Source organism: Oryza brachyantha, chromosome 2 (genome assembly GCF_000231095.2).
Source record: "Oryza brachyantha chromosome 2, ObraRS2, whole genome shotgun sequence".
Taxonomy (NCBI): domain Eukaryota; kingdom Viridiplantae; phylum Streptophyta; class Magnoliopsida; order Poales; family Poaceae; genus Oryza; species Oryza brachyantha.
In genome coordinates this window covers 14,885,830-14,908,178 of record NC_023164.2, presented here as the reverse complement: position 1 = coordinate 14,908,178, position 22,349 = coordinate 14,885,830, and the positions used below count along the sequence as shown (strand labels likewise).

The 22,349-nt window shown below is 45.4% G+C and overlaps 4 protein-coding genes and 1 non-coding gene across 5 annotated transcripts; 4 read left to right on the top strand and 1 right to left on the bottom strand.

Moving 5' to 3' along the window:
- Positions 1-823: 823 nt before the first annotated feature.
- LOC121053494 (protein argonaute 12) lies at positions 824-1,942 on the bottom strand. Its single transcript, XM_040520493.1, has 2 exons — positions 1,718-1,942; positions 824-1,628 (listed from the first exon to the last, which is right to left on the bottom strand). Exons 1-2 carry the CDS (start codon positions 1,884-1,886, stop codon positions 1,168-1,170), a joined length of 630 nt encoding a protein of 209 aa, XP_040376427.1. The 5' UTR covers positions 1,887-1,942; the 3' UTR covers positions 824-1,167.
- Positions 1,943-3,315: 1,373 nt separating this feature from the next.
- LOC102709538 (plasma membrane ATPase-like) lies at positions 3,316-7,917 on the top strand. Its single transcript, XM_040520492.1, has 12 exons — positions 3,316-3,897; positions 3,986-4,105; positions 4,204-5,328; positions 5,450-5,699; positions 5,799-5,963; positions 6,057-6,295; positions 6,392-6,424; positions 6,520-6,601; positions 6,688-6,848; positions 6,950-7,120; positions 7,207-7,389; positions 7,474-7,917. The coding sequence occupies exons 1-12, from the start codon at positions 3,835-3,837 to the stop codon at positions 7,693-7,695; spliced, it is 2,814 nt and encodes a 937-aa protein (XP_040376426.1). The 5' UTR covers positions 3,316-3,834; the 3' UTR covers positions 7,696-7,917.
- Positions 7,918-13,865: 5,948 nt separating this feature from the next.
- On the top strand, positions 13,866-18,264 carry LOC102709252 (protein ORANGE-LIKE, chloroplastic). The gene is made up of 8 exons (XM_006648633.3): positions 13,866-14,270; positions 16,400-16,514; positions 16,618-16,731; positions 16,825-16,911; positions 16,990-17,066; positions 17,157-17,284; positions 17,525-17,658; positions 17,916-18,264. Exons 1-8 carry the CDS (start codon positions 14,047-14,049, stop codon positions 17,991-17,993), a joined length of 957 nt encoding a protein of 318 aa, XP_006648696.1. The 5' UTR covers positions 13,866-14,046; the 3' UTR covers positions 17,994-18,264.
- TRNAL-UAG lies at positions 18,254-18,333 on the top strand. Its single transcript has one exon. It is a non-coding gene; the product is annotated as a tRNA-Leu (tRNA).
- A 1,167-nt stretch (positions 18,334-19,500) lies between these two features.
- On the top strand, positions 19,501-22,027 carry LOC102708969 (40S ribosomal protein S14). Its single transcript, XM_015833337.1, has 6 exons — positions 19,501-19,582; positions 19,660-19,782; positions 19,891-19,936; positions 21,033-21,118; positions 21,189-21,318; positions 21,799-22,027. Exons 1-6 carry the CDS (start codon positions 19,580-19,582, stop codon positions 21,864-21,866), a joined length of 456 nt encoding a protein of 151 aa, XP_015688823.1. The 5' UTR covers positions 19,501-19,579; the 3' UTR covers positions 21,867-22,027.
- Positions 22,028-22,349: the final 322 nt, after the last annotated feature.

The following is a 22,349-nucleotide window of genomic DNA, read 5'->3' as shown; positions in this document are numbered from 1 at the left end:
GTGACAATGTTTGTTCAACACACTGTGCTACCGATGATAACAAATTAACAATAGCTTTGATATCAAGCCAAACGCTTCTTTTCCAACTTTACTAGCTAATTAGGGGCTTGGAAACTGAAAGCTTGGTCAAAGATAGGCTTGGCTTAACTCAGCTTGATAAAGAAAACGCCTTGATTTAGCTTGTTTCAAAGCTCGAGCTGGCTTGGTTAGAGATGCCAGCGGTGCGGGGGCATCAAGATCGAACAACACTAGGGATGGTGGCCGGAGCCAGTGCCACACACAAGGGAGGGGGTAGCAGCACAGCGGTCGACAACTTCTCTTGCCGTCTAGTCGTGCTCGTTGTCTCGGTCTCGGTGTGAGGGCGGCGTGGCCGCGTGAGAAGACAGGAAGGGGAGGTGAGTTTCTGTTGTGGGAGCGTATAATAGGTAAGGGTTTCTCTATTTCTTATGGGCCAAACAACTTGTTAATGGGTGAGGTTAGTTTTTCCATAGCTCAACGAGCCTACCGAGCGGCTTACGAGCCAGTTTGTGCTCGGCTTGTTTAGTTTTCGAGCAGAGCCGAGCTTCATGAGCTCAAGTCAAGCCCAAGCCGAGTTGACGAGCCCGAGTTTTTGTACACCCACGCAGCCATGCTTCCAAAGCTTCCCCAGGGAAGGCATTAAGTTTTTATAGCCCATCAAATTAAATCAATCCTATCAAATTTGGTATGGCATCAGATAAGTCCCATTCAATGCCTAACTTTTAACTAAGCACCGCAACGATCATTTCTTCCATGCGTACTGGGATAAATGTGTTGCTAATTCAAGACACTCTGGTTGCATGAGTTGATGAACTGCACAGCTGATGCGATGAAGCGCACAAGCAACCGTGCGTTTTCTGGTTGCAGATCGAGCAGGCAAAACCTGAAACTGTCTGCAACAAAATCGCATCGTTCTAGTGAGATCAAGGGGGACATGTCCCCCACACTTTCGCTACATTTTCAAACTCCCCGGGAAGAAACTCTTAAGCTTCTGGAACTCGTGCCATCTTCCATTATTGTCTTCCTTATATATGTTTATTACATGCATAATCACACAGTGACACTGATAGTAAGTAGGAGTAGTAATTAATTAAAGATTGCTGCAAACTCGAAGAGGAGCAGCAACAATCGTTCAGGACTTGAGTTCGTTCAGGGGATGCCGATGATCGGCAGGAAAGGGAAGAAGTAGATGAGCGGAAGTCCCGGGCCGTCGTAGGGCCGGCCGGTGCCGCGCCCGGGGCGCGGCTGAGTCCTCCTCGTCGTGGGCGTCCTGCGCGCCCGCGGCGGCGCGGGGCTCTGGTCGCTACCGGTGGCCGCCGCCGTCGTCGCGGCGACGGCGCCGCCGCACCTCGTGAGGACGGCGAGGCGGGACCCCAGCGCATACGAGCCGGGCTCCGCCGGGGCGACGACTGGCGCGACGGCCAGCCTCCCCGGCGCGCAGAGCTGCTCGGCGCCGCCGAGCACCCTGGCCGCGCACCGTCGCCGTCCGTGACCGCCTCCGCCGCCGTCCGCCGGCACGGCCACGTCGAAGCCGCCGCGCTCGTCGGTCTGCGCCGCCCGCAGCTGGACCGCGCCGTCGCCGCCGCCGCATCGCACCGCGACCACCACACCTGCCGGCACGATGCGACGCCACGTCACGATGCCTCGCAAACCAGCTAGCAGCCGACGATGCGTGTGCGCTACCGTGCACATTACGTACCGGAGAGGTCGTGGCCCGGGGCGCAGTCGAGGCAGGCGACGGAGCCGCGGAGCGTCGTGCCGCCGCCTCCGCCTCCGCCTCCGCCTCCGCCTCGCTGCTGCGCCTGCACCACGACGACGACGAAGAACAAGAGTAAGACGCCGAGCGCTAGACGAGCAGCCATCGCCATGCCGACGCCCCGGCGCCGCGAGGACGAGCGAGTAGCTGTACCTACGCGCCACCGCGTGCCCTCTCTTTTGTACTAGTACGAGGAGACGAGATCGCTCGCGCGCGCATTGACTACGCGCACGCAGGGGCAGATGGGGAGACGAGATCGCTCGCGCGCTCGAGCCACTGGGCCGGCCGGCCTTAACGCCCGCCGCGCCGGCTGGACGGCCGCCACCGCTCTCTCTCCGTCTCGCGTCGGAAAAAGGCGGGCACGCAACGTACCCGATTTGAGCTGCCCACTCTGCTGCTGGAAACGGAGCTCATTCTACGGTTGCAGCCATGTCCTCCTCGGCCTCCTGCAATCAAGTTCGCAACCTCGAGAGCAAGTCCATCGCTGAAATGGCCAATGGGCCGGGAGAGCAGGTTTGTTTTAGTACCACACCGGGTGTTGACAACGGGGGATAGGAAGATGCTTGGATATAAAAGGGGTTAATTAGGCCGTGTTCGTATGGCATCCGATTCGACGTGGACAGATTTAGGCCGTTAGTATGTGTCACATGATGACGATGATAAGTAAATTAAGTTTGTGCACTATAGGATAATAAGAATAAGAATAGAAAAATGCTCGTGCGTTGCACTTGGTCAAGTTAATTTTGATTGTTCAAATTAAAATAAGTTTAAAAAATAAATTGAATGTCGAGTCGGAATAGTAAATATAGTCAACTTATAATTGATTTGATAAACAAACATTAAACCCTGTTATGATATTTTCAATCAAGTTATTTAAGTCTGACTCCCTTTTATTTTCTTTATTTGATGCAATCAAATTAAAATATTGTGTGTAGAGAAAAACATAAAGAAATTTGAGATAGTATAAAAACATAAAAACTAAATTTTAGATTGTGTTTTTTATAATAGTGGAGAGAAGAAATAGACATAGATAGAAGAAGCAGAAGGTAGATAGTAGATATATAATAGTAGTTAGAGATATAGTTAAGATCTCATAAATTGACCAGTCGTGTATTCAGAGAAAACATTATAGATGGTGTTATCCGGCAGTTGATGGCTGGTTTATTCAATCGGATGGTGCCGGTTCGAGCTTTGCCGTTAGCTAGTCATAAACATTATACATAGACAAAATATTTTCATTCATAAAGTTATCACATTAAATATTCATATACTTTGCACATAGATAAAATATTTCTAGTCATAAATTTTATGCATAGGTATTCATAAAATTTTAAGCACAAATAAAATATTTTTGTTCATAAATATTATTGCTCATAAACTTTTTACAACAATCAAAATAGTCTATCCTAAAATCACAATAATAATGATTTATTTCGAGAATTTACTTAGGTGACAAATTTTTGGTTTAAAAATTTCAATTTATTGTCTTCATATATCTAAGATATAAACTTATAACAAATAGCACCGTAAATTTGGGACTAAATCTAAATTGTAACAATTTATTAGTTAGGTCGTGTAAACAAAGCTGATTAAAAGGATATGAGCAAACACAATTTATATCGAAAGCAGTTAAATTAATATTGTTTTGTACGCAATTTATCTTAGCAACAAAATAATAAACAATAGTAAGTACTAATATTGTTTTGTACGTAATTTATTTTATGAACAAAACAAGCTGTCGGGGAAAAAGGGAAATCTACTCGAACAGGCTGGTGCGCCAATTCCATTGGGCCACGGACACGTTTCTAAATCATTAAGCGCGCATTAGATAGATGCATGGTCGCGCCGTGACGAGATCGGACTCGAACGAGGTCAGGATCACGAGATACTAGTTGTAGTCGGCCCGGCGTACCACCTCCTCCACTATATAAACGGATCGAGGCTTCGTCTACTGCAAATCGTGCAATCGCCTCCGCTTCCTCCGCTCTGGTGGCCGCCCGCTCTAGGTTTGCTGCCGCGATCGTCTTGAGCCACCCGGCGCCCGCCCGCGCGAGTTGGAGATGGAGATGGAGACGGCGAAGGCGAGTGGGCTCGAGCAGATCAGGAACGAGGCCGTTGATCTGGTGAGGACGATGCAGCTGCTGCTGCTGGTGGTGCAAGTTGATTTTTATTATTGCTTTCCAATAGTTAATTAATCGTTTTCCATGGCAGGAGAACATCCCGTTGGCCAATGTGTTCGTGTTTCTCAAATGCACCGAGAAAGGTCTCACCACCGGCGAGGGCAACGAGCGCGCCGCCGTCTTCGGCCCCAACAAACTCGAGGAGAAAAAAGTTCGTCTTCTCTTTCCTTCTTTTTTTTTTGGTGTTGATTTGATGGGAGTTTTGAGTGATCTTGGAGTTGTGTAACAATGGCGGCGTTGGTGTAACAGGAGAGTAGGATACTGAAGTTTCTGGGGTTCATGTGGAACCCGCTGTCGTGGGTGATGGAAGTGGCGGCGATCATGGCGATCGCGCTGGCGAACGGCGGCGACCGGCCGCCGGACTGGCAGGACTTCGTCGGGATCGTCGTGCTGCTGCTGCTCAACTCGAGCATATCGTACTTCGAGGAGAGCAACGCCGGCAGCGCGGCGGAGGCGCTCATGGCGAACCTGGCTCCCAAGACGAAGGTTCTCCGCGACGGGAGGTGGGCGGAGGAGGATGCCGCCATCCTCGTCCCCGGCGACATAATCAGCATTAAGCTCGGAGACATCGTGCCGGCCGACGCGCGCCTCCTCCAGGGCGACCCGCTTAAGGTGGACCAGTCTGCGCTCACCGGCGAGTCGCTGCCGGTGACCAAGTGCCCCGGCGAGAGCGTCTACTCGGGGTCGACGTGCAAGCAGGGCGAGATCAACGCCGTCGTCATCGCCACCGGCGTGCACACCTTCTTTGGGAAGGCGGCGCACCTCGTCGACAGCACCAACCAGGTCGGCCACTTCCAGAAGGTGCTCCGCGCCATCGGCAACTTCTGCATCGCCGCCATTGCCATCGGGATGGTCATCGAGGTGATCGTCATGTACCTCATCCAGCACCGCCACTACCGCGATGGTATCGACAACCTGCTCGTCCTCCTCATCGGCGGCATCCCCATCGCGATGCCCACCGTGCTGTCGGTCACCATGGCGATCGGGTCGCACCGCTTGTCCGAGCAGGGCGCTATCACCAAGCGCATGACGGCGATCGAGGAGATGGCCGCCATGACCGCGCTCTGCAGCGACAAGACGGGTACCCTCACCCTGAACAAGCTCGGCGTCGACAAGGACTTCATCGAGGTGTTCGCCGATGGCGTCGGCAAGGAAGACGTGATCCTCCTCGCCGCCAGGGCGTCGCGCGTCGAGAACCAGGACGCTATCGACACCGCCATGGTCGGCATGCTCGACGACCCCAAGGACGCCCGCCGCGGCATCGAGGAGGTCCACTTCCTCCCCTTCAACCCCGTCGACAAGCGCACCGCCCTCACGTACATCAAAGTCGACGACGGCACATGGCACCGCGTCAGCAAGGGAGCCCCCGAGCAGGCAAGCATCCATGGATTCAATTCGATCTCACCTGTTGGTTCTTCCTGCTTGCTTGCATCTCCTCCATGACTCTAGGCTCTAGCTCTCACTTCTTTTTTTCCATGGCGGCGTTGTCGTGCAGATTTTGTCGCTGTGCAACTGCAGCGACGACATGAAGAAGAGGGTGCACGCGGTGATCGACAAGTACGCCGACCGCGGCCTCCGGTCGCTCGCCGTCGCGAGGCAAGAGGTGCCGGAGAAGAACAAGGAAAGCCCCGGCGAGAAGTGGGAGTTCGTCGGGCTGTTGCCGCTGCTTGACCCGCCGCGGCACGACAGCGCCGAGACCATCAAGCGTGCGCTCCACCTCGGTGTCAACGTCAAGATGATCACCGGTAAGTAAAAGCTCACTCGCTACGGTTCTTTTGGTCGAACACATGGTCCGCAGTTCACGTTGTTCATGGCGAGACAAGCGTTTGCCGTTGGTGGTGCAGGTGATCAGCTCGCCATCGCCAAGGAGACCGGGAGGAGGCTCGGCATGGGCGTCAACATGTACCCCTCATCGGCACTGCTCGGCCAGGGCATGGACGACTCCATCGCCCCCGTCCCCATCGACGAGCTCATCGAGAAGGCCGACGGCTTCGCCGGCGTCTTCCCAGGCATGTGTTCTCATGGCCATGGCTGGCGGGCTTTCATTCCATGGAGGTTCTTGGTCTGAACTTGCCGCCGCCAATGTCGTTTTGTGGTTGCAGAGCACAAGTACGAGATCGTGAAGAGGCTTCAGGAGATGAAGCACATCTGCGGCATGACCGGCGACGGCGTCAACGACGCGCCGGCGCTGAAGAGGGCGGACATCGGGATCGCCGTCGCCGACGCCACCGACGCCGCTAGGAGCGCCTCCGACATCGTGCTCACCGAGCCGGGTCTGAGCGTCATCATTAGCGCCGTGCTCACCAGCCGTTCCATATTTCAAAGAATGAAAAATTACACGGTAATTATGGCCTGCATTTGCAGAATTTTCGAATCACAATCAGAAACCCTTTTTTACTGACGGTCACATTGTTCATGTTTGCTTATGGTTTTCCAGATTTACGCGGTTTCGATCACCATCCGTATTGTGGTAAGTTAAATCAATTGTTTGCCGTTTGTCGATTCGTCAACAATCATAGCGTGAACACTTTGTCTGAGAAATATATATCTGTTGCAAATGTGCAGCTTGGGTTCATGCTCATCGCGCTGATCTGGAAGTTCGACTTCTCGCCGTTCATGATCCTGATCATCGCCATTCTTAACGACGGTGAGCTCCACTTCTTGGAACAGAATTGAACAAGCTCAAGCGGTTTAAAATGACTATGTGCACTGACGGTGATGATGATGATGCAGGAACAATCATGACCATCGCCAAGGACAGAGTGAAGCCGTCGCCGCAGCCGGACAGCTGGAAGCTACGGGAGATCTTCATCACCGGCATCGTCTACGGCACCTACCTGGCCGTCATGACGGTCGTCTTCTTCTGGGCCATGAGGAGCACCGATTTCTTCACCGTAATTAAACTGACACCTGCTGCTGCTGTCGATCATCAAAGATGCAATTTTTTTTCCAGCACTGATGGATTGGATCAATGTGTGCGTGTGTTTGGGTGCAGAACACGTTCCATGTGAAGCCATTGCTGGAGAAGGAGGAGATGATGTCGGCGCTGTACCTGCAGGTGAGCATCATCAGCCAGGCGCTCATCTTCGTGACGAGGTCGCGCAGCTGGTGCTTCGTGGAGCGCCCGGGGATGCTTCTGTGCGTCGCCTTCGCCATCGCGCAGATCGTAAGCAAAAAAGACCCCCTTGTCCTCCTCTTCCTCGCTCGCCGCCGATGGACAGGCCCGCTGATCGATCGCCATTGTTGCTGCAGGTGGCGACGTGCTTGACGGTGTACCTCGACCTGGGGTTCGCGCACATGAGGGGCATCGGGTGGCGGTGGGCCGGCGTCATATGGCTCTACAGCGTCGTCACCTTCATCCCCCTCGACTGGTTCAAGTTCGCCGTCCGCTACGCCCTCAGCGGCCGCGCCTGGGACACCCTCATCGAGCGCAAGGTATCTTTGGTCGTTTGGTTTCTCTTTTCCGGCCAGCCATGGCGCGCCGCCGCGGCGAACTAACACGTGGGTGCGCGCGCGCAGGTGGCGTTCACGAGCAAGAAGGACTACGGGAGAGGGGAGAGGGAGGCGCAGTGGGTGACGGCGCAGAGGACGCGGCACGGGCTGCCGACGACGCCGGAGGTGGAAGAGCTGGCGAACGAGCGGAGGAGCTACGGGGAGCTGTCGGAGCTCGCCGAGCAGGCCAAGCGCCGCGCCGACGTGGCCAGGCTGCGCGAGCACACAGCACACCCCAACCAAAACTAAAATAAGAAGCCTTTTTCCAACCAAAGCACAGATAGAATTTGTTTTTTAATTTCTATGTCATAAGTTTTTTTTGCGTATGTCATACAAAAAGACTCTTTTTAATTGCATTGTTGAATATACCTTAGAAACATTTCAAATTTGTTCTTTTCCATGACATAGTATGTCTTTGAAAAGAAATGACTTATTATAAACACTTTGAAGAAGATATTGTAAGTAACTTGTTGGAAACTCTTCAAAGAGAACGTTGTCTTTGTGCCAAAGATAATATGCAATAATAATAATAATTGAATAAGTAACCTTACGAAGATAACTTAAATTGTGCATACTTTGATACTGATTAATTGGTTATGACTTGCTCTGTAGAGATAGGGACGAAGCTACCATAAGAACAAAAAGACAGAATATCATCACGAGAGACAAAGACAGAATATCTACTGTAAACTAGGATTCTAGAGAATAATCTACCACAAGAAAAACCCTCTATCATCACGAGAGACAACGATAGGTAGAAATCCCTTAGAACATTCCCAAGGATATGGCGGTGAATCCTTCGTAGGCAGCGTTCAAATAAATACGTACAATCTATCATGATAAAATTTTTTACTCACTAGCTCGTCTTTTTATTTCTGCTTATGTTTATAAGTCAACATTTGAACTTATAACCAGTTGATTTAGGGGGGTTTTACTTAAGTTTATTTCTAGTCTTAGATTTTAGATAGCCAAGAAAATATATGTAAAAATTTTATTCATAAATTATTTTTTATTTGTAAATATGTCGTTAGCCAAATGATACTAAATTGATGTGTGGACGCTGAGCTCTTTGTTCGTCCTCCGCGGCGTGCTACCATATGGGCCGTGCATTGTTTGACCTTCACCATTTTACCTTGTAAAATCACTTGGCACATGCATCTTCAATCTTTTCACTTGATTATTTTCTTCACCGTTTTCTTATTGTTCATTACCAATTATATTAATATTATGCCTTCTTTTCTTCATCAACACATCCATAAATATTCTTGTTTTGATGCTAGAATGAAATCTAATTAAACTCACCAGCCCACTTAAATAAGTAGCTCCAACATATTTTGTCATTACTCTATAAAATTTTTCATAACACAAGGGTAGAATACTATATTCTTGTGTAACAAGGTGGTGGACCACGAGTAAGGATTAGAACAATGCTATGGATTGTTGTTATGAGAGTTGGTTACGCTCAGCTAAAAACATTTTTCTTTCTTGAGATTCGCTAATCGAAAAGACAAAGTATAGAGAACAAACAGTTTTTTATCGTACGGGTGTATATACATCCGTTACTTGCATGCCATCTAAATAGTCATAAAAAATTATGAAAAAAATTGACAAGATAGTTTAACCTGAGTTATATCACTCCACCAACATGCAAGTTTAAATTCAACTTCTATAAGTTGTAGAAAAAAACAAAAACAATTATGAATATGTGTATACTTAGTTTCAGTTTTATTTGTTTTTTTCTATAACTTGTAGAAGTTAAATTTAAACTTGCATGTTTGTCGAGTGATATAAATCAAATTTTTTCATATTTTTTAATGACTATTTAGATAGCATGCAATCAAGATGTTTGCTAAAAACTTTTTCCCCATACTACTAGCTACTAAGCATATATTAATATGGTTATCTGTAAAAAACAACACACGTGCATTCTCTAAGAAAGCACGAACTGTACTGGTTGATACAGTTATACCATACCCATCCGAGCCGATCCAAAGTCGAGGATGGAGCGTTCGAGATACTATCGAGTATTAGTTGAAGTCTATACAGAAGCATCGTAGCGATCCAAATGAAGCCCACTGTACACACTCGCATGTCTGCTACGTCTCGTCGATACGCGTCAAACGTAATAATATATTATATTAGTATATGATTAATTAATTATTAGCTATAAAAAATTATAAAATATTAATATGATTGTAAAAGTAACTTCCCTATAGAAAATTTTCATAAAATACACCGCACCGTGTATGTTTGGGATGCGTACGCGGGTGAAAAACGAGAGAATCTCCGTTAATAACCGGTGGGAATGAACTGGGGCCTATGTCCGCCCCCTCCCCATCCACCACACAAAAAAAATTCTTTTTTAACCACTTTAATGGCTGATTTTTAAATATTAAATTGATTAGATTTCCTTTTAAAGTATGTGATTGGCTCTAAATTATGTGAATGACTAAAATCATAAGAATCAGTGTAGAAATGCTTATCCAACTACTTAGGCCGCGTTCGGCTTCTCCTCTAAGTTAACTTATCTTCTTCATTTTTCACGCGCACGCTTCCTGAACTGCTAAATGGTGTACTTTTTGAAAAAAAAATTCTATAGGAAAGTTGTTTTAAAAAAATCATATTAATTTATTTTATATTTTTTAATAATTAATAATTAATTAATCATGTACTAACCTATTACTACGTTTTTCACGCCAGGGTAAGTTAACTTACCTGCCTTCAAAACGAACGCGGCCTTACAAAGTCTGAGATGCTTGTGTTTTTCGTATCTTTGAGTGGGTCTATCTCTTCCACGCTTGGTTTATTGGCACACATGCATTCGTTTCTAGCCATGCTGAGATTGGTCGAGTTCCGCGTGTGAGTCATGCTCGCCCCTGTTTCTATCCACAAATGTTTTGTCCATCAAGGTGCTAATGCACACGTATGACTCTATTTCACATAGAGAAATATATGTATGTTTATTTATACATATGACTATGTGTACATGAACATTTTAGCCAAACTATAAAATAAAACATGTCGACAAGGCACATCTTAGAATACAAAGTACATGTACAATCATATTTCTCATTGTATCTTAATCGGCTTGAATTATTGAGATTAATGTGTTGGTGAAATAGGCTCAAGGGTATGTCGTCCGAAGGGAACATGTCATCTGACAGATGGTCATGTTCCTTTTGATAAAAAAAAGTCAAAGCCACTACGATACTGGCGTTGACCCACAACCCTTGTACGCGTAGAGGCTGCCCAAGAACCATGTGGCCTGTCCGGAAGGGGGTCGAGCCCGGGGGCTGAGAGACAGCCATTTTTTCCGAGAAGAGGTTTGGCCATACCGACCCTTTGGGCCCTTGGTTCGTGCATCACGTGGTGCCGAGGGGCCTAGCGTGGAGTGCCCCGCCACAGGATTTAATACACCCTGCCACCCACGTGGTGTCGCATTAATGTGTCGTGCGAGCGGCGTTGCAAGTCACCGCAGAATTGATGGACGTGACGACAAAGCGAAAGCCTGCCAGAGGCTTGCGCCTGCCCCAGCAGGGGTAGGGCACGTGGTAGCCCCATCCCATCGGCCATTAATGAGTAGGACATTCTTGCTTCTCTCCTTTACGGAAGAAATGGCATTTCGCTCCTAAGGAGACTGGTCATCTGCCTCTACCGCACCTTGGATACGGAGGAGCCAACGATCGTTGGCATTTAATGTGGAAGAGACGCACGCCACAATGGGACGTGGCATGCCCATAAAAACTGACTAGCCAACATTAAATGACCTAGGCTTCGTGTATCTATTCCTTCCCCTTCAGATCGCATGTCCAGGCACCTATGGGATCTTCTTGCACTATAAAGGAGGCCCCCTGCCTAAGGATAAAGGGAGCGCTCTTCGGAGACAAAAAAGACTCAATAGGTCTTACAGCCTCTATTCGCTAAGACCAACTCAAGCACGATTCCTTGCGCCACAAACAACCGAGCACAGGAGTAGGGTATTACGTCTTTTGATGGCCTGAAACTATATGCAACGTTGTGTCCATGTTCCTCCCGAGAGGTCTGACCTCTCTCCTCTCGATCACGCCCTAGCTCTCGCACGCACCCCCAGCCGAACCAACAAAGGGAGGCCCGTGGCTTCCCGCTACAAGAGTTCCACCCTCCGACATATTGTTATCATAAATAGATAATATTATAAAAATGAGTAATTTTACAGTACTTGAGTAGGTACTAAAATTTGGTGCCTCCTAGTACCTAAGTACCAGAGGTACCAAAATTTTACACTGAAATTTTAGTATCTCTTGGTACCTTCTCAAGTACTATAAAATTAATAAAAGATGCTTCTGTTATAATTATAAGTCAATCGTGTACTTGGACAAGCTGCTCACGTATTCTCGCGTATGGAGGCGGCGGAGATTGTTGTTTGGTTAGCTGAACGTTTTGCCCTCTACCGACGAACCTTGGACAACTCCTCCATTTGGGAGAAATTTAACAAAATATCACTCTATAACAAACTCTATAGAGGTGGCTTTAATAGAATGCCACTCCACAGATCATCCTGATAAAAATATCACTCCATAGAGTATGCTTCTTATTAAAATGCCACTTTGGGTGATTAGAGGCTAACTTTCGCTGCTCCCGTCGCCCGTCCGTGCGCCCGCCGACGTCACCGCTCGTCCGCGCGGCCGTTGGCTTCGTCACCCATCCGTGCGCCCGCCGCCGGCGTCGTCGCCCGTCCGCGCGCCCGCCGCCGGCATCGTCGCCCGTCCCTGCGCGGCCGCCGGCGTCGTCGCCCGTCCGCGCGGCCACCGGAGTCGTCACTCGTCCACGCGGCCGTCGGCGTCGGCTCCCGTCAGTGCGCCCGTCGGAGTCGTCGCTCGTCCGTGCGCGGCCGCGACGAGGAGGAGGCGAAGTGGAGGGGGGCGGACATGGCAACGGTAGCGGCTGCTGCTGCTACGGTGGCAGGAGGAGGGAGAGGAGGATTAAAAGCATCTAATTATTCCTAAAGTGTGATTAGAAGTCTCTAATTGTGATTAAAAACCTCTAATTACTCTAAAGTGGCATTTTAGTAAGAAGCATACTCTATGGAGTGATATTTTTATAAGTATGTTCTATAGAGTGGCATTATATTAAAGCCACCTCTATGGAGTAGGGTTGGAAGCGATTCGGATAATTTTCGTCCGACCAGATCGTTTTTGGATTCGGATAGCTTCGGTCGGATAATTCCGGAAATTTTCGGATTCGGAATCGAATTCGGATTTTTTTTCTTCGGATACGGAAACAAATACGGTACGGATGATATCCGTCGGATTCGGATATCGGTCGAATACTATACGGATTTTTTTCCGGATATCCGGACCTATGCATTAACCACTCAATCAAATCAGCTCGACCTAAAGAAGTCCATCGCAACGGCTCAAGTAGTGTTATCCTTAGCTGGTTCTGGCTAATTGGCTTCAAGCAGTCTAGACGTCCATGACCACACAACTGTCACGGATATTTCTTTTTATGGTATTAATAATCACTTATATTTAAAAATATTGATAAGTTATATACTTATATTAAAAAAATAACAAGTTATATGTCTTCAATGATACGTGAAGCTTAGTTTAAGAGGTTTTTATGTTCTGATTAATATTCATCACCGTATTCGTTTCGACTCGTATTCGCTCCGTATTTGTATTCGATAATATACGATTCCGTTTTCATATCCGAGTTTCCGATTCTTATTTCGATTTTGAAAAAAATATGAAAATGAATATAACAGAACTCGTTTCTGACCGTATCCGGTCCGTTTTCATCCCTACCGTGGAGTGGCATATTATTAAATTTCTCTCCATTTGGGCCTTTTGGTTACCTCGACCGTCATGTCAAGTTTGAGTTTCTTATATTAGTACGTGCTACACAAGTGACACAATCCACGAAAGTTTAAAGAAACAATAGAAAACATCATTATATAAATCTTTTTTTAGTCTACACAATTCTCCTTTTGTTTCGTATGTTTCATTTGTCTAACACTATCGAACTATTTGTTACCGCTTATAACATATGAACTATCATATAAAATTTGAATCCTACCCATAATTATATTTGTATTTTTTAAGATAATGATTGTGAGTCGTTCGTTATCTTTGGTCCAATGGATCTGATTTTATTATATTATCACGATAATGATAATATGTGCAGTAGAAATTTTATAATGATAAAATTAAAACTAAAATATATAACTTTACGATAAACTGGTGTGTTATATATCACGTTAAAATAGATAGATTGATAAATATATCCTACTAATTTTTAAATAAAATATTTAATATACTTAGTTAAATTTAAATTTTAACGCACTGCTGCCGCTATTAGGAAATGATATCGTAACCGTGACTACCTGTCAACCGCGCGGCGCCAACGCGACGAAGCAGAAAAAGAAGAAAAAAATCCGATGCCGCCGCGGGAGAAGGAGATGCTTCCGCTCTCCGCATCTGTCATCTACTCCAACACTTCCACCAACCTATCGCCAAGGTAACTTCTGGCCGGCGCCTATCCAAATCCGTCGAGACCAACGCCACGCCACCATAGTAGCTAGCTGCCCCAGCCCCTTCCGAGCCGCTGGCCTGACCGGCCATGTATTGCCTCGCCGCGTCGCCGGCGGCGAGGGCCGCGGCCCCTCTCCTCTTTCCTCCTGCTCCTCCTCCTCCGCGGCTGGCTTCGCGGTCTCCGGATGAGCTGCATCGCGCTGTATGGGGGAGGGCGACGGGAGCAGGCGCCGTGCGCAGGCAGCGGAAGGCGCTGCGGCGGTGCTCCTCCGCCGGCGAGTCCAGGCCGGCAGGCGATGGAGGCCTATCCAGGTTAGGTTACTACTGTGGCTGCCTTGCCGTAGCTCTTGAGATACTACAAAATGTTCTTGCCGTAGTTCTTGGTTGGTTTGGTAATAACTAGTACATACTAACAAAATGTTAAATTTTTAGATTGTGCATATGCTGCTTAGAGTTAGAGATGTGAGTTTTGTAGTTCAGTTAAACTAGGCCTAATCAAAACCTGAGCCTGGCCCGGAAAAAGCTTTCTTAGGGTTTTTCAAAACTACCGAGCTCTTTTCGGGTTTCAACATCTAGGCCCAGGCCCAGCCGAGAAATTGGACATTATGCCATTCCCAAAACAGGGTTTTGCCAGAATGCCAATCCACGTATTGGCGCATTTAAAATGCCACTTCGAGCGCGGGATCACCATTTGTTTTGCCATTTCGGCCATTCCTCAGTTTTTTGCAATTTTTCCCGACTTGAGGTGACGAAAATACCCCTCGTTCTTGTCTCCTTCTCGCTGGGAGGCCGAGGCAAACGGATGCCGACGCCGGCTCCTTCTTCTAGGTCTCACTCCGGCGACGGCAGCCTGGCTTCGATGACACCGAGCCGGGTTAAGGATGGGTTGGCGTGGACGAAGGAGGCGATACCGACGCTGGCGGTGAGGCAGCGTGGGGTGCCTGCGCCGAGGGCGACGGCGACGCTGAGGGCTGCGGTGAGGCGGCGCGGGGTGCGCCGATGCGGCGGCGAGGGCTGAGGACGCTGCTTGCTGTCGGAGAAGCCGGAGCTGGGGCGGGGACGGAGGAGGCAGTAGCGCTTACGGCTTCCGCCACGGTGACGCCGGCTCCCGGCGAGCGGCGGTCGTCGCCTCGTCGTATTCAGAGAGGAGAGGAGTGGATCCCAATCTGGATCGGTCCCTTGCCCGATTTGAATGAGTTTGGCTTAGGGGTATTTTCGTCCCCTCAAGTCGGAAAAAACAGCAAAAAACTGAGGAATGGCCGAAATGGCAAAACAAATGGTGATCTCGCGCTCGGAGTGGCCTTTTAAATGCGCCAATATGCGGAGTGGCATTATGGCGAAACCCTGTTTTGGGAATGACATAATGTCCAATTTCTCGGCCCAGCCCGGTGCATGGTCGGACCAGGTTGGGGTTGGGCTTTTTCGGGTCAGGCTAGGCGCCTAGGCCGGGCCAACATTGAACATGCCTAAGTAAAATCTCTAGATGGTTAGGTGGAGATATGTGTGCTTCAGAGTTCAGAATATTGCCATGCAACTTCTGTGGAAATCATATCCAATAGATGAATATCGACCAATATTACAATTTATAAGGAAGTCGTCTAAAATTCTAAATGCCTCATCTTTATTATAATAAGAGTAACTGTAAGTATAACTAGCTTTCAAGGAGTAGTATGAAAAGTTGTCAAACATTGTCATTGTTATTGGGTATTAGTTATTGCAAACTTGAAAAGAAGATTTTGATTTTTTTAAAAGAAACTTCTACATATACAATTTTTGGGTTGAAAAGAAATACGGTGTGCTCATGGGGTTGCAAATAAAAACTTAAATTGAGTATTGTTTAGTGTGTTGAAAAGTGTGCTCACGAAAACCAGTAAAGCATCTATCCAAACTTCCAGTAAAGAATAGGGACTTAGAGCATCTCCAAAAGAATGCTAATATTTTACTTTCTAAAAATTTGTATTGGGTTCATCTAAAAAAATATTGGGCATAAAAATTACACACTCCAATAGAAATCTAAAAATGAATAATTTGTATTAGGAACACATATTGTTGCCTCAAATTTAGAACACATGTGAGCTAATTTTAGGCATGTGTATATATTAGAAATGCATTTGGTAACCTGTTGGAGATATATTTTTTGGCTCGATTTCCAAAATTCAGTTTCAAAGATCAATTTTAGACATCTCTTGGAGATGCTCCTAGTCTAGTATACACCTCCTGCAATACCTAGTATTAAATCGGATAATCTCCGTTAGCTTTACATACAAGCTCAATAGCTCCACATTGGATGTGGGAGGACAAATGCCAAAAGTACCTTGTTTGAAAAAGGGGGAGCCCTCATCTCTTAGGCTAACTTTTGGTGACAAAGACTACAATTCTTCTACAATAGTACAATAAGAACACGGTTGTGCAAAAAACCTACTCAAAATTTTCTTCTACAGTTTTTGCATAATCGAAGGTCCAGAGACGATACAAGACTTTGTTCAGATGCAATCACAAGAGATTCAAGACAACATCAAGAGCCGTCGTAACAAAATTTTCCTTTTGATGGAAGAGGTGTCTATTAAATGTACTTTATAATCATCTCTTTAATTTTAGTAGTATTTTGTAGCTTGCTGTGGATTAATTGTTGTTCACCTTCACACGGGTATTATCACAGGTCAGACGATTGCGGGTCCAGCAGCGAATCAAAAGTTCTGAAAGGAGAGGTTCAAGCAGTGAAGAAAATGAAATGCCCGAAATTCCATCTAGTATTCCATTTTTGCCTAATACGGTAATTAACAGCACTGAATTAGTTCACCTGACAAAATAATACCACACTTTCTTCTTGGAAAGCTCTATAATTCCCTTCATTTGCCTGATGTAGTCACCGAAGACAATGAAGCAGCTTTATTTGACATCATTCTCATTCGTAACTGGGATAATCTTTTTTGGAGGCTTGATAGCCCCAGTAGTAAGAGCCTGTTTATTCTCTGTATTCATACATCCTAGTTAGTATATTATGGCTTCTGAACATATATTTTTGATGCAGCTTGAGCTGAAATTAGGGCTAGGTGGTACATCTTATGAAGATTTTATAAGGACCATGCACTTGCCTCATCAATTAAGGTGCTTGAAAGAGCCCATATCTTTGTTATTAGATTTTAAGTAGTGTTTAGAACAAGTGGTCTGATACATATTTTTTTGGTTGTTGTTCAGTCAGGTAGATCCCATTGTGGCATCCTTTTCAGGTGGTGCAGTTGGTGTAATCTCATCATTAATGTTGGTTGAAATTAGAAACGTCAGGCAGCAGGAGAAGAAAAGATGTACATATTGCCATGGGACTGGTACAACTAAATGCCTTTCCATATATCTTTCCCTGACATGGATTGGTCATGCCCCTAATGTAGTACCGGAACAAAAAATGGAATAGGCCTGAAACATTGGTTTGCTTGTTGTGTTAAACCAACTATCATGATCCTTTCTTTCTTTTTCCCTATTTCTTTTTGAGATGATCATGATCCTTTCTTTTTAGATATGTATCTTACTGCACTCTCATACCTGAAGAACTTGCTTCTGCACCACAGGATACTTGCCATGTGCTCGCTGTTCTGCTAGTGGAATATTATTGAACACCAAGAATTTTTCACTTTCATGTGACAATCACCATAATATGTGGTCTACGACTGAAAGGTGCCCCAACTGTTCAGGAGCAGGAAAGGTACGCTGACTAATTCAGTTTGATGTCGTTAAGAAGATTAGATTTAGAAGCCAAACTATACATATGCTAACTACTGCCTAAATTCAGTGTTGAACTTTTTCTTTAATCTTTTCCTAACCATTTTACAAGCTTTTGTTATATTACATTTGGGTTTTAGGCTGCAGAATAGTTCACTTCATTTTCAAGCTGTACCAATCTCCTGCCACCCCAATAGAACTTCCTTCCCTTCCCTAATTCACACTCATCTTTATTTTCAGGTGATGTGCCCAACTTGCTTGTGCACAGGAATGGCAATGGCAAGCGAGCATGACCCACGGATAGATCCCTTCGATTAGTGTTGAGCGATTGGATCCGTGGCTTAGTTTCTCTTCATGGTAGAGCAGTTAAATACCTAAATAAAATCGACACAGTTGGCATTTTTTCTTTGCGTTGCTGTGATGAAACCTGAATACAGAAAAATGAAGGCCAGATCACATACCGAAGGCGAAAAGTTGTAATTGTATCATGAATTTTACTGTAAAAAAACCATGGTTTGTGGTGAACCTTTCTCCTAATCAAATGTCAGCTTTAAATATTTCTGCCATTACCACAAAATGACAGTTTGGCCGAGTGGTCTAAGGCGCCAGATTTAGGCTCTGGTCCGAAAGGGCGTGGGTTCAAATCCCACAGCTGTCAATTTCATTTTTTAATTTTCTACACCTTTTTTTCCCACACCTAATTGTATGTCCTTTTTTTTTGTGTTTTTCTACGTGGGAAATTTACATCTACTTCTGCATTTCTAACTTTGGGAGAGAACATATTTACGCACATAGTTCGGCTAGCAAGTAAACAAACTATTCAAATTCAAAATTTGGAAGTATTCTAAGTCTTTTTTTGGGGTGTTATTTATTTATTTGCTTTTATTTTTTTGGGGGGGAGGGGGGGGGGGGTAGGAGTAACATATCTCATGTATAGGGCTTCGGATCCGTTCTTTTGTTCATTTATAGGTTATTTTTTTGAGGCAATCTTTATAGGTTATTTGGTAAATACAAAGATTAACTGAAAACATCACCTCAGTGGTCATTTTCAAAATTTTGAATTGTTTAGATTCTTTTACGGGTTTATGAATTAGAGTCGGTGCCCGATAAATACTTATATTATTATACAAATTATACATCTTCGAAATACCTATATTTTTGAAACAGAGAAATACTAATAAACAACAGGATAATTTGTGATGACTGTTCGCGGATACATATGAACCAATTAAATTTTGTATAAAGTTGAAATATAGATTTAAAACCGCTTTATAAAAATAATGATATGTAGAATATTTTGATAAAGTATTATTGTTTAGAAGATCGAGAAGCATTCCCCCGTTGCATTTAGATTAAAAAAACGCCGTAGAAGGATGCCAGAAGAGGTGGAAACTGTTGAAGTTTTTAATGATCGGACTCATGAACGAAAAAAACAAAACAAAACTCACTATGCAAGGGATTGCATCCCATACGCTTTTGTTGATTTATGTGACAATTACATCCCACCTATACCATAGATACGTATATCTAAGTTACGATGCAATTATATTATAATTATGCTGCGGTTACATTTGAAAGATTTTGGTGAAATTTTAAGTGGAAAGTTGTATCTAACCATGAATAAGTTCATCAAAAGTCTCTTAACTTATTCCAATTAAGAGACATATGGTGAACTTATTCCAATAAACTATATTAGAACTGCATACCGGGCTGCACTACGAGAAGGAGCTCAAAGGCTAAAAAGCCCATATACAGCCCAACTGAACACCACTTATATAAAGCGAATTGCTCGAGAGGCCTCCCCTAAGCTAGGGTTTTATTGCCGCCGCCGCCGCCGCCGCTTCTCCAGTCTCCACCCTCCCCTGCGCTCACCACTGCCGCCGCCGCCGCCGCCCGCCGTCGTAATGGTATGTTTTCTGGACACACTACCTCTCTCCGCTCCCACCTGACGGCGTGGCGATAACCATGGTGGTGGCATTGGCAGTCCGGGAGGAAGAAGACGCGGGAGCCCAAGGAGGAGAACGTCACCCTCGGCCCGACCGTGCGCGAGGGCGAGCACGTCTTCGGCGTCGCCCGCATCTTCGCCTCCTTCAACGACACCTTCATCGTGAGATCCGCCCCACTCTCCCCTCCATCCGCTCTCCGTTCGTTTCCATTATTTTTTATTCTGTGTTGCTTGCTTACCCTGTTGGCATTGGCATTGGTGGCGTTGCAGCATGTCACCGATCTGTCCGGGAGGGAGACGCTCGTCCGCATCACCGGTAATTTCTGACCTCATGATCCTCCCCCATAATAATTTTATTATGTCTTCAATTATCAAGAGCCAGGGCGATGGATTTGTATGCTGCTGTGACGATGCACTAGTGGTAGTTCAGTTCAGTTCAGTTCAGTTTAGTTCTCTAAAATGGTTGACAGAGCTTGTGTTTTTCGGTGCATGTCAAGATGTTTTTTTTTCGCTTTTTCTACATTTGTTAGGCACGGCCCTTAAGATCGCCTCCCTTTTTGTAATGTGGGAGCGCTTCGAGTCATAGCTGTGCTAGAGTAACAATGAGGCACCCGGGAGTTTTTCTTTGGTGCCTCTCTCTTCCTGTTTTTGTTTTAGTTGTCTCCCTGTCTCAGCGTTGCGTGTCCTTCGGTGTAACTTGGGCTTTATCGGTTGCTCTTTTGCGATGATTTTTGCCTGAGTCATTCACCCTTGGAAGCCTCGCTGAATTGAATGGAGATGTCTATGTTATGGAAGTGGACATGATTTGCTTTATTTCAAGAATAAATTTTGTTTTGTCTATGTTATGGAAGTGGACATGATTTGCTTTATTTCAAGAATAAATTTTGTTTGCTCACCCACTGTGTGTGTATAGAATGTCTGTACCATATGTGCTGTTGTTAGAAGTTATTGTAGGCTGTCACAAACAGATCAGATGAACATGATAAAAGGTATTTGATGGAAATCGGTCATCTTGCAATTAATTGAAATTATCATGTATGTACACTTATTTTTCTTTTATAAAAATATCACATCTTCAATGCTTTTTCTTGTATAAATGTATAACCTTTGAGATAATAGTAATTAGACAGTTGTTTTTCTGTCATAGAAATAAGGTAACATTTATCTTTAATGGGGATATAGGTGTGTTTTTCTTTTGAATACAATAGTTTATGTGGTTATCTTTGTTGACCAGCACAGCCATAGGCTTCAGTTAATGGGTGGAATCACTAGATTTTACATGCTTAAGATTAGTACCGGACCTACCATTATACACTGTTATGCATTGTAGATGTCTTTTTGTAAGCTGTAATCCTTTTCTTTGTTATAGAAATGTTTGATTGGTTTAATATGTTACATTCTTTGTTATCCAGGTGGTATGAAGGTTAAAGCCGATCGTGACGAATCTTCACCTTATGCAGCTATGCTTGCGGCACAGGATGTTTCTCAAAGATGCAAGGTATCCCCCTACTTTGGGCAAAAGAAAATTTGGTTGTCAGCTGATCATTAATGCCTTGTATCTGTTTTAGGAGCTTGGAATAACTGCTTTGCATATTAAACTTCGTGCTACTGGTGGAAACAAGACGAAAACCCCTGGTCCTGGTGCTCAGTCTGCCCTTAGAGCACTTGCTCGATCTGGCATGAAGATTGGTCGTATTGGTAAGCATACAAACACATTATCTGCATGATGGTTCTTGATTTATTTTTGTTGCATGATGCTTGTTGGTCTATCTACTCATTTTATTGAACTATTTGCGTGTTCAATCCAAATATAATTGGACAGTTTGAAGTTTGCACCAGGAGGAACTTTTATTGCTAGAACATGTGAAATATCAATAATAGACATTGTTTAGTTTATCAATCCCGCCATACGTACGACCCAATTGTACTACCTGCAGTCGTTGGATGGTTGAGTCATACGTAAGTCGGATGGTTGAGTCGTACGCATAGTAATTTCCTTAGTTTATCTAGCTTGTTTTAGAACTATCAACAAATGCATATTTTTCTGAATCATGCTTACTCTGATCATACAACGCTCTAGTGCTGTAGCATGTGGTGGCATACTAAACAGACAGTATCTATTATTTTTATTTGGATTATTATTTTCAGCTGATGATATCTTTATTTTCTGTCAAACAGAGGATGTTACTCCAGTGCCGACTGATAGCACACGGAGAAAGGGTGGTAGAAGGGGCAGGAGGCTGTAAACGGCATGTAGCCTCAAGCCGACGACACTGTGTTCTCTCAGATGTAACTGTCTGCATTGGACTATTTTTGTTTCTGTGCTTTTCGTTTGGGTTTTTATTTCAACCAATTTTGAATTGTCGTTTTTTTTTCCATCAATGCACGCCGTCCTCAATGTAACCAACAATATCTCCTTCGACCTAGGGTTGGCAAATTCCCTGCTGGGGGCAGGGCCTTGGCGGGGACCCGCCCCAACGGGGCTAGGGCCGGGGCTGGGGGTGATTTTGGCCCTGCAGGGAATTGTGGTTGGGGCTCGTAAATTTCGGGGAGGGGGAGTAAAATTTACCGTGGGGATCCTCATGGGGCTCTGAAATTTAAAAAAAATAAAAAAGAAATAAGTTCATCTGTCATCCCTCAAATTTACATAGTCTATTAGACACCCTTAAACCTCAATACTAGAAATCTTCACCCATAAACTATATAAAACCATGCAGTTTTAGTCCTGT

What these genes read in the sequence shown, in the direction of transcription:
- LOC121053494 (XM_040520493.1), bottom strand. Translation starts at nt 1,886, where the DNA reads ATGGCGATGGCTGCTCGTCTAGCGCTCGGCGTCTTACTCTTGTTCTTC. An exon ending in CCCGGGCCACGACCTCTCCG is followed by an intron (nt 1,629 to 1,717) that starts GTACGTAATGTG and finishes TCGTGCCGGCAG; the next exon opens with GTGTGGTGGTCGCGGTGCGA.
- LOC102709252 (XM_006648633.3), top strand. Translation starts at nt 14,047, where the DNA reads ATGTATTGCCTCGCCGCGTCGCCGGCGGCGAGGGCCGCGGCCCCTCTC. An exon ending in GAGGCTTGATAGCCCCAGTA is followed by an intron (nt 16,912 to 16,989) that starts GTAAGAGCCTGT and finishes TTTTTGATGCAG; the next exon opens with CTTGAGCTGAAATTAGGGCT. An exon ending in ACTGTTCAGGAGCAGGAAAG is followed by an intron (nt 17,659 to 17,915) that starts GTACGCTGACTA and finishes CTTTATTTTCAG; the next exon opens with GTGATGTGCCCAACTTGCTT.
- LOC102708969 (XM_015833337.1), top strand. An exon ending in GACGCTCGTCCGCATCACCG is followed by an intron (nt 19,937 to 21,032) that starts GTAATTTCTGAC and finishes TTTGTTATCCAG; the next exon opens with GTGGTATGAAGGTTAAAGCC. An exon ending in CATGAAGATTGGTCGTATTG is followed by an intron (nt 21,319 to 21,798) that starts GTAAGCATACAA and finishes TCTGTCAAACAG; the next exon opens with AGGATGTTACTCCAGTGCCG.
- LOC102709538 (XM_040520492.1), top strand. Translation starts at nt 3,835, where the DNA reads ATGGAGATGGAGACGGCGAAGGCGAGTGGGCTCGAGCAGATCAGGAAC. An exon ending in CTTCGCCGGCGTCTTCCCAG is followed by an intron (nt 5,964 to 6,056) that starts GCATGTGTTCTC and finishes TTGTGGTTGCAG; the next exon opens with AGCACAAGTACGAGATCGTG. An exon ending in ACACCCTCATCGAGCGCAAG is followed by an intron (nt 7,390 to 7,473) that starts GTATCTTTGGTC and finishes GCGCGCGCGCAG; the next exon opens with GTGGCGTTCACGAGCAAGAA.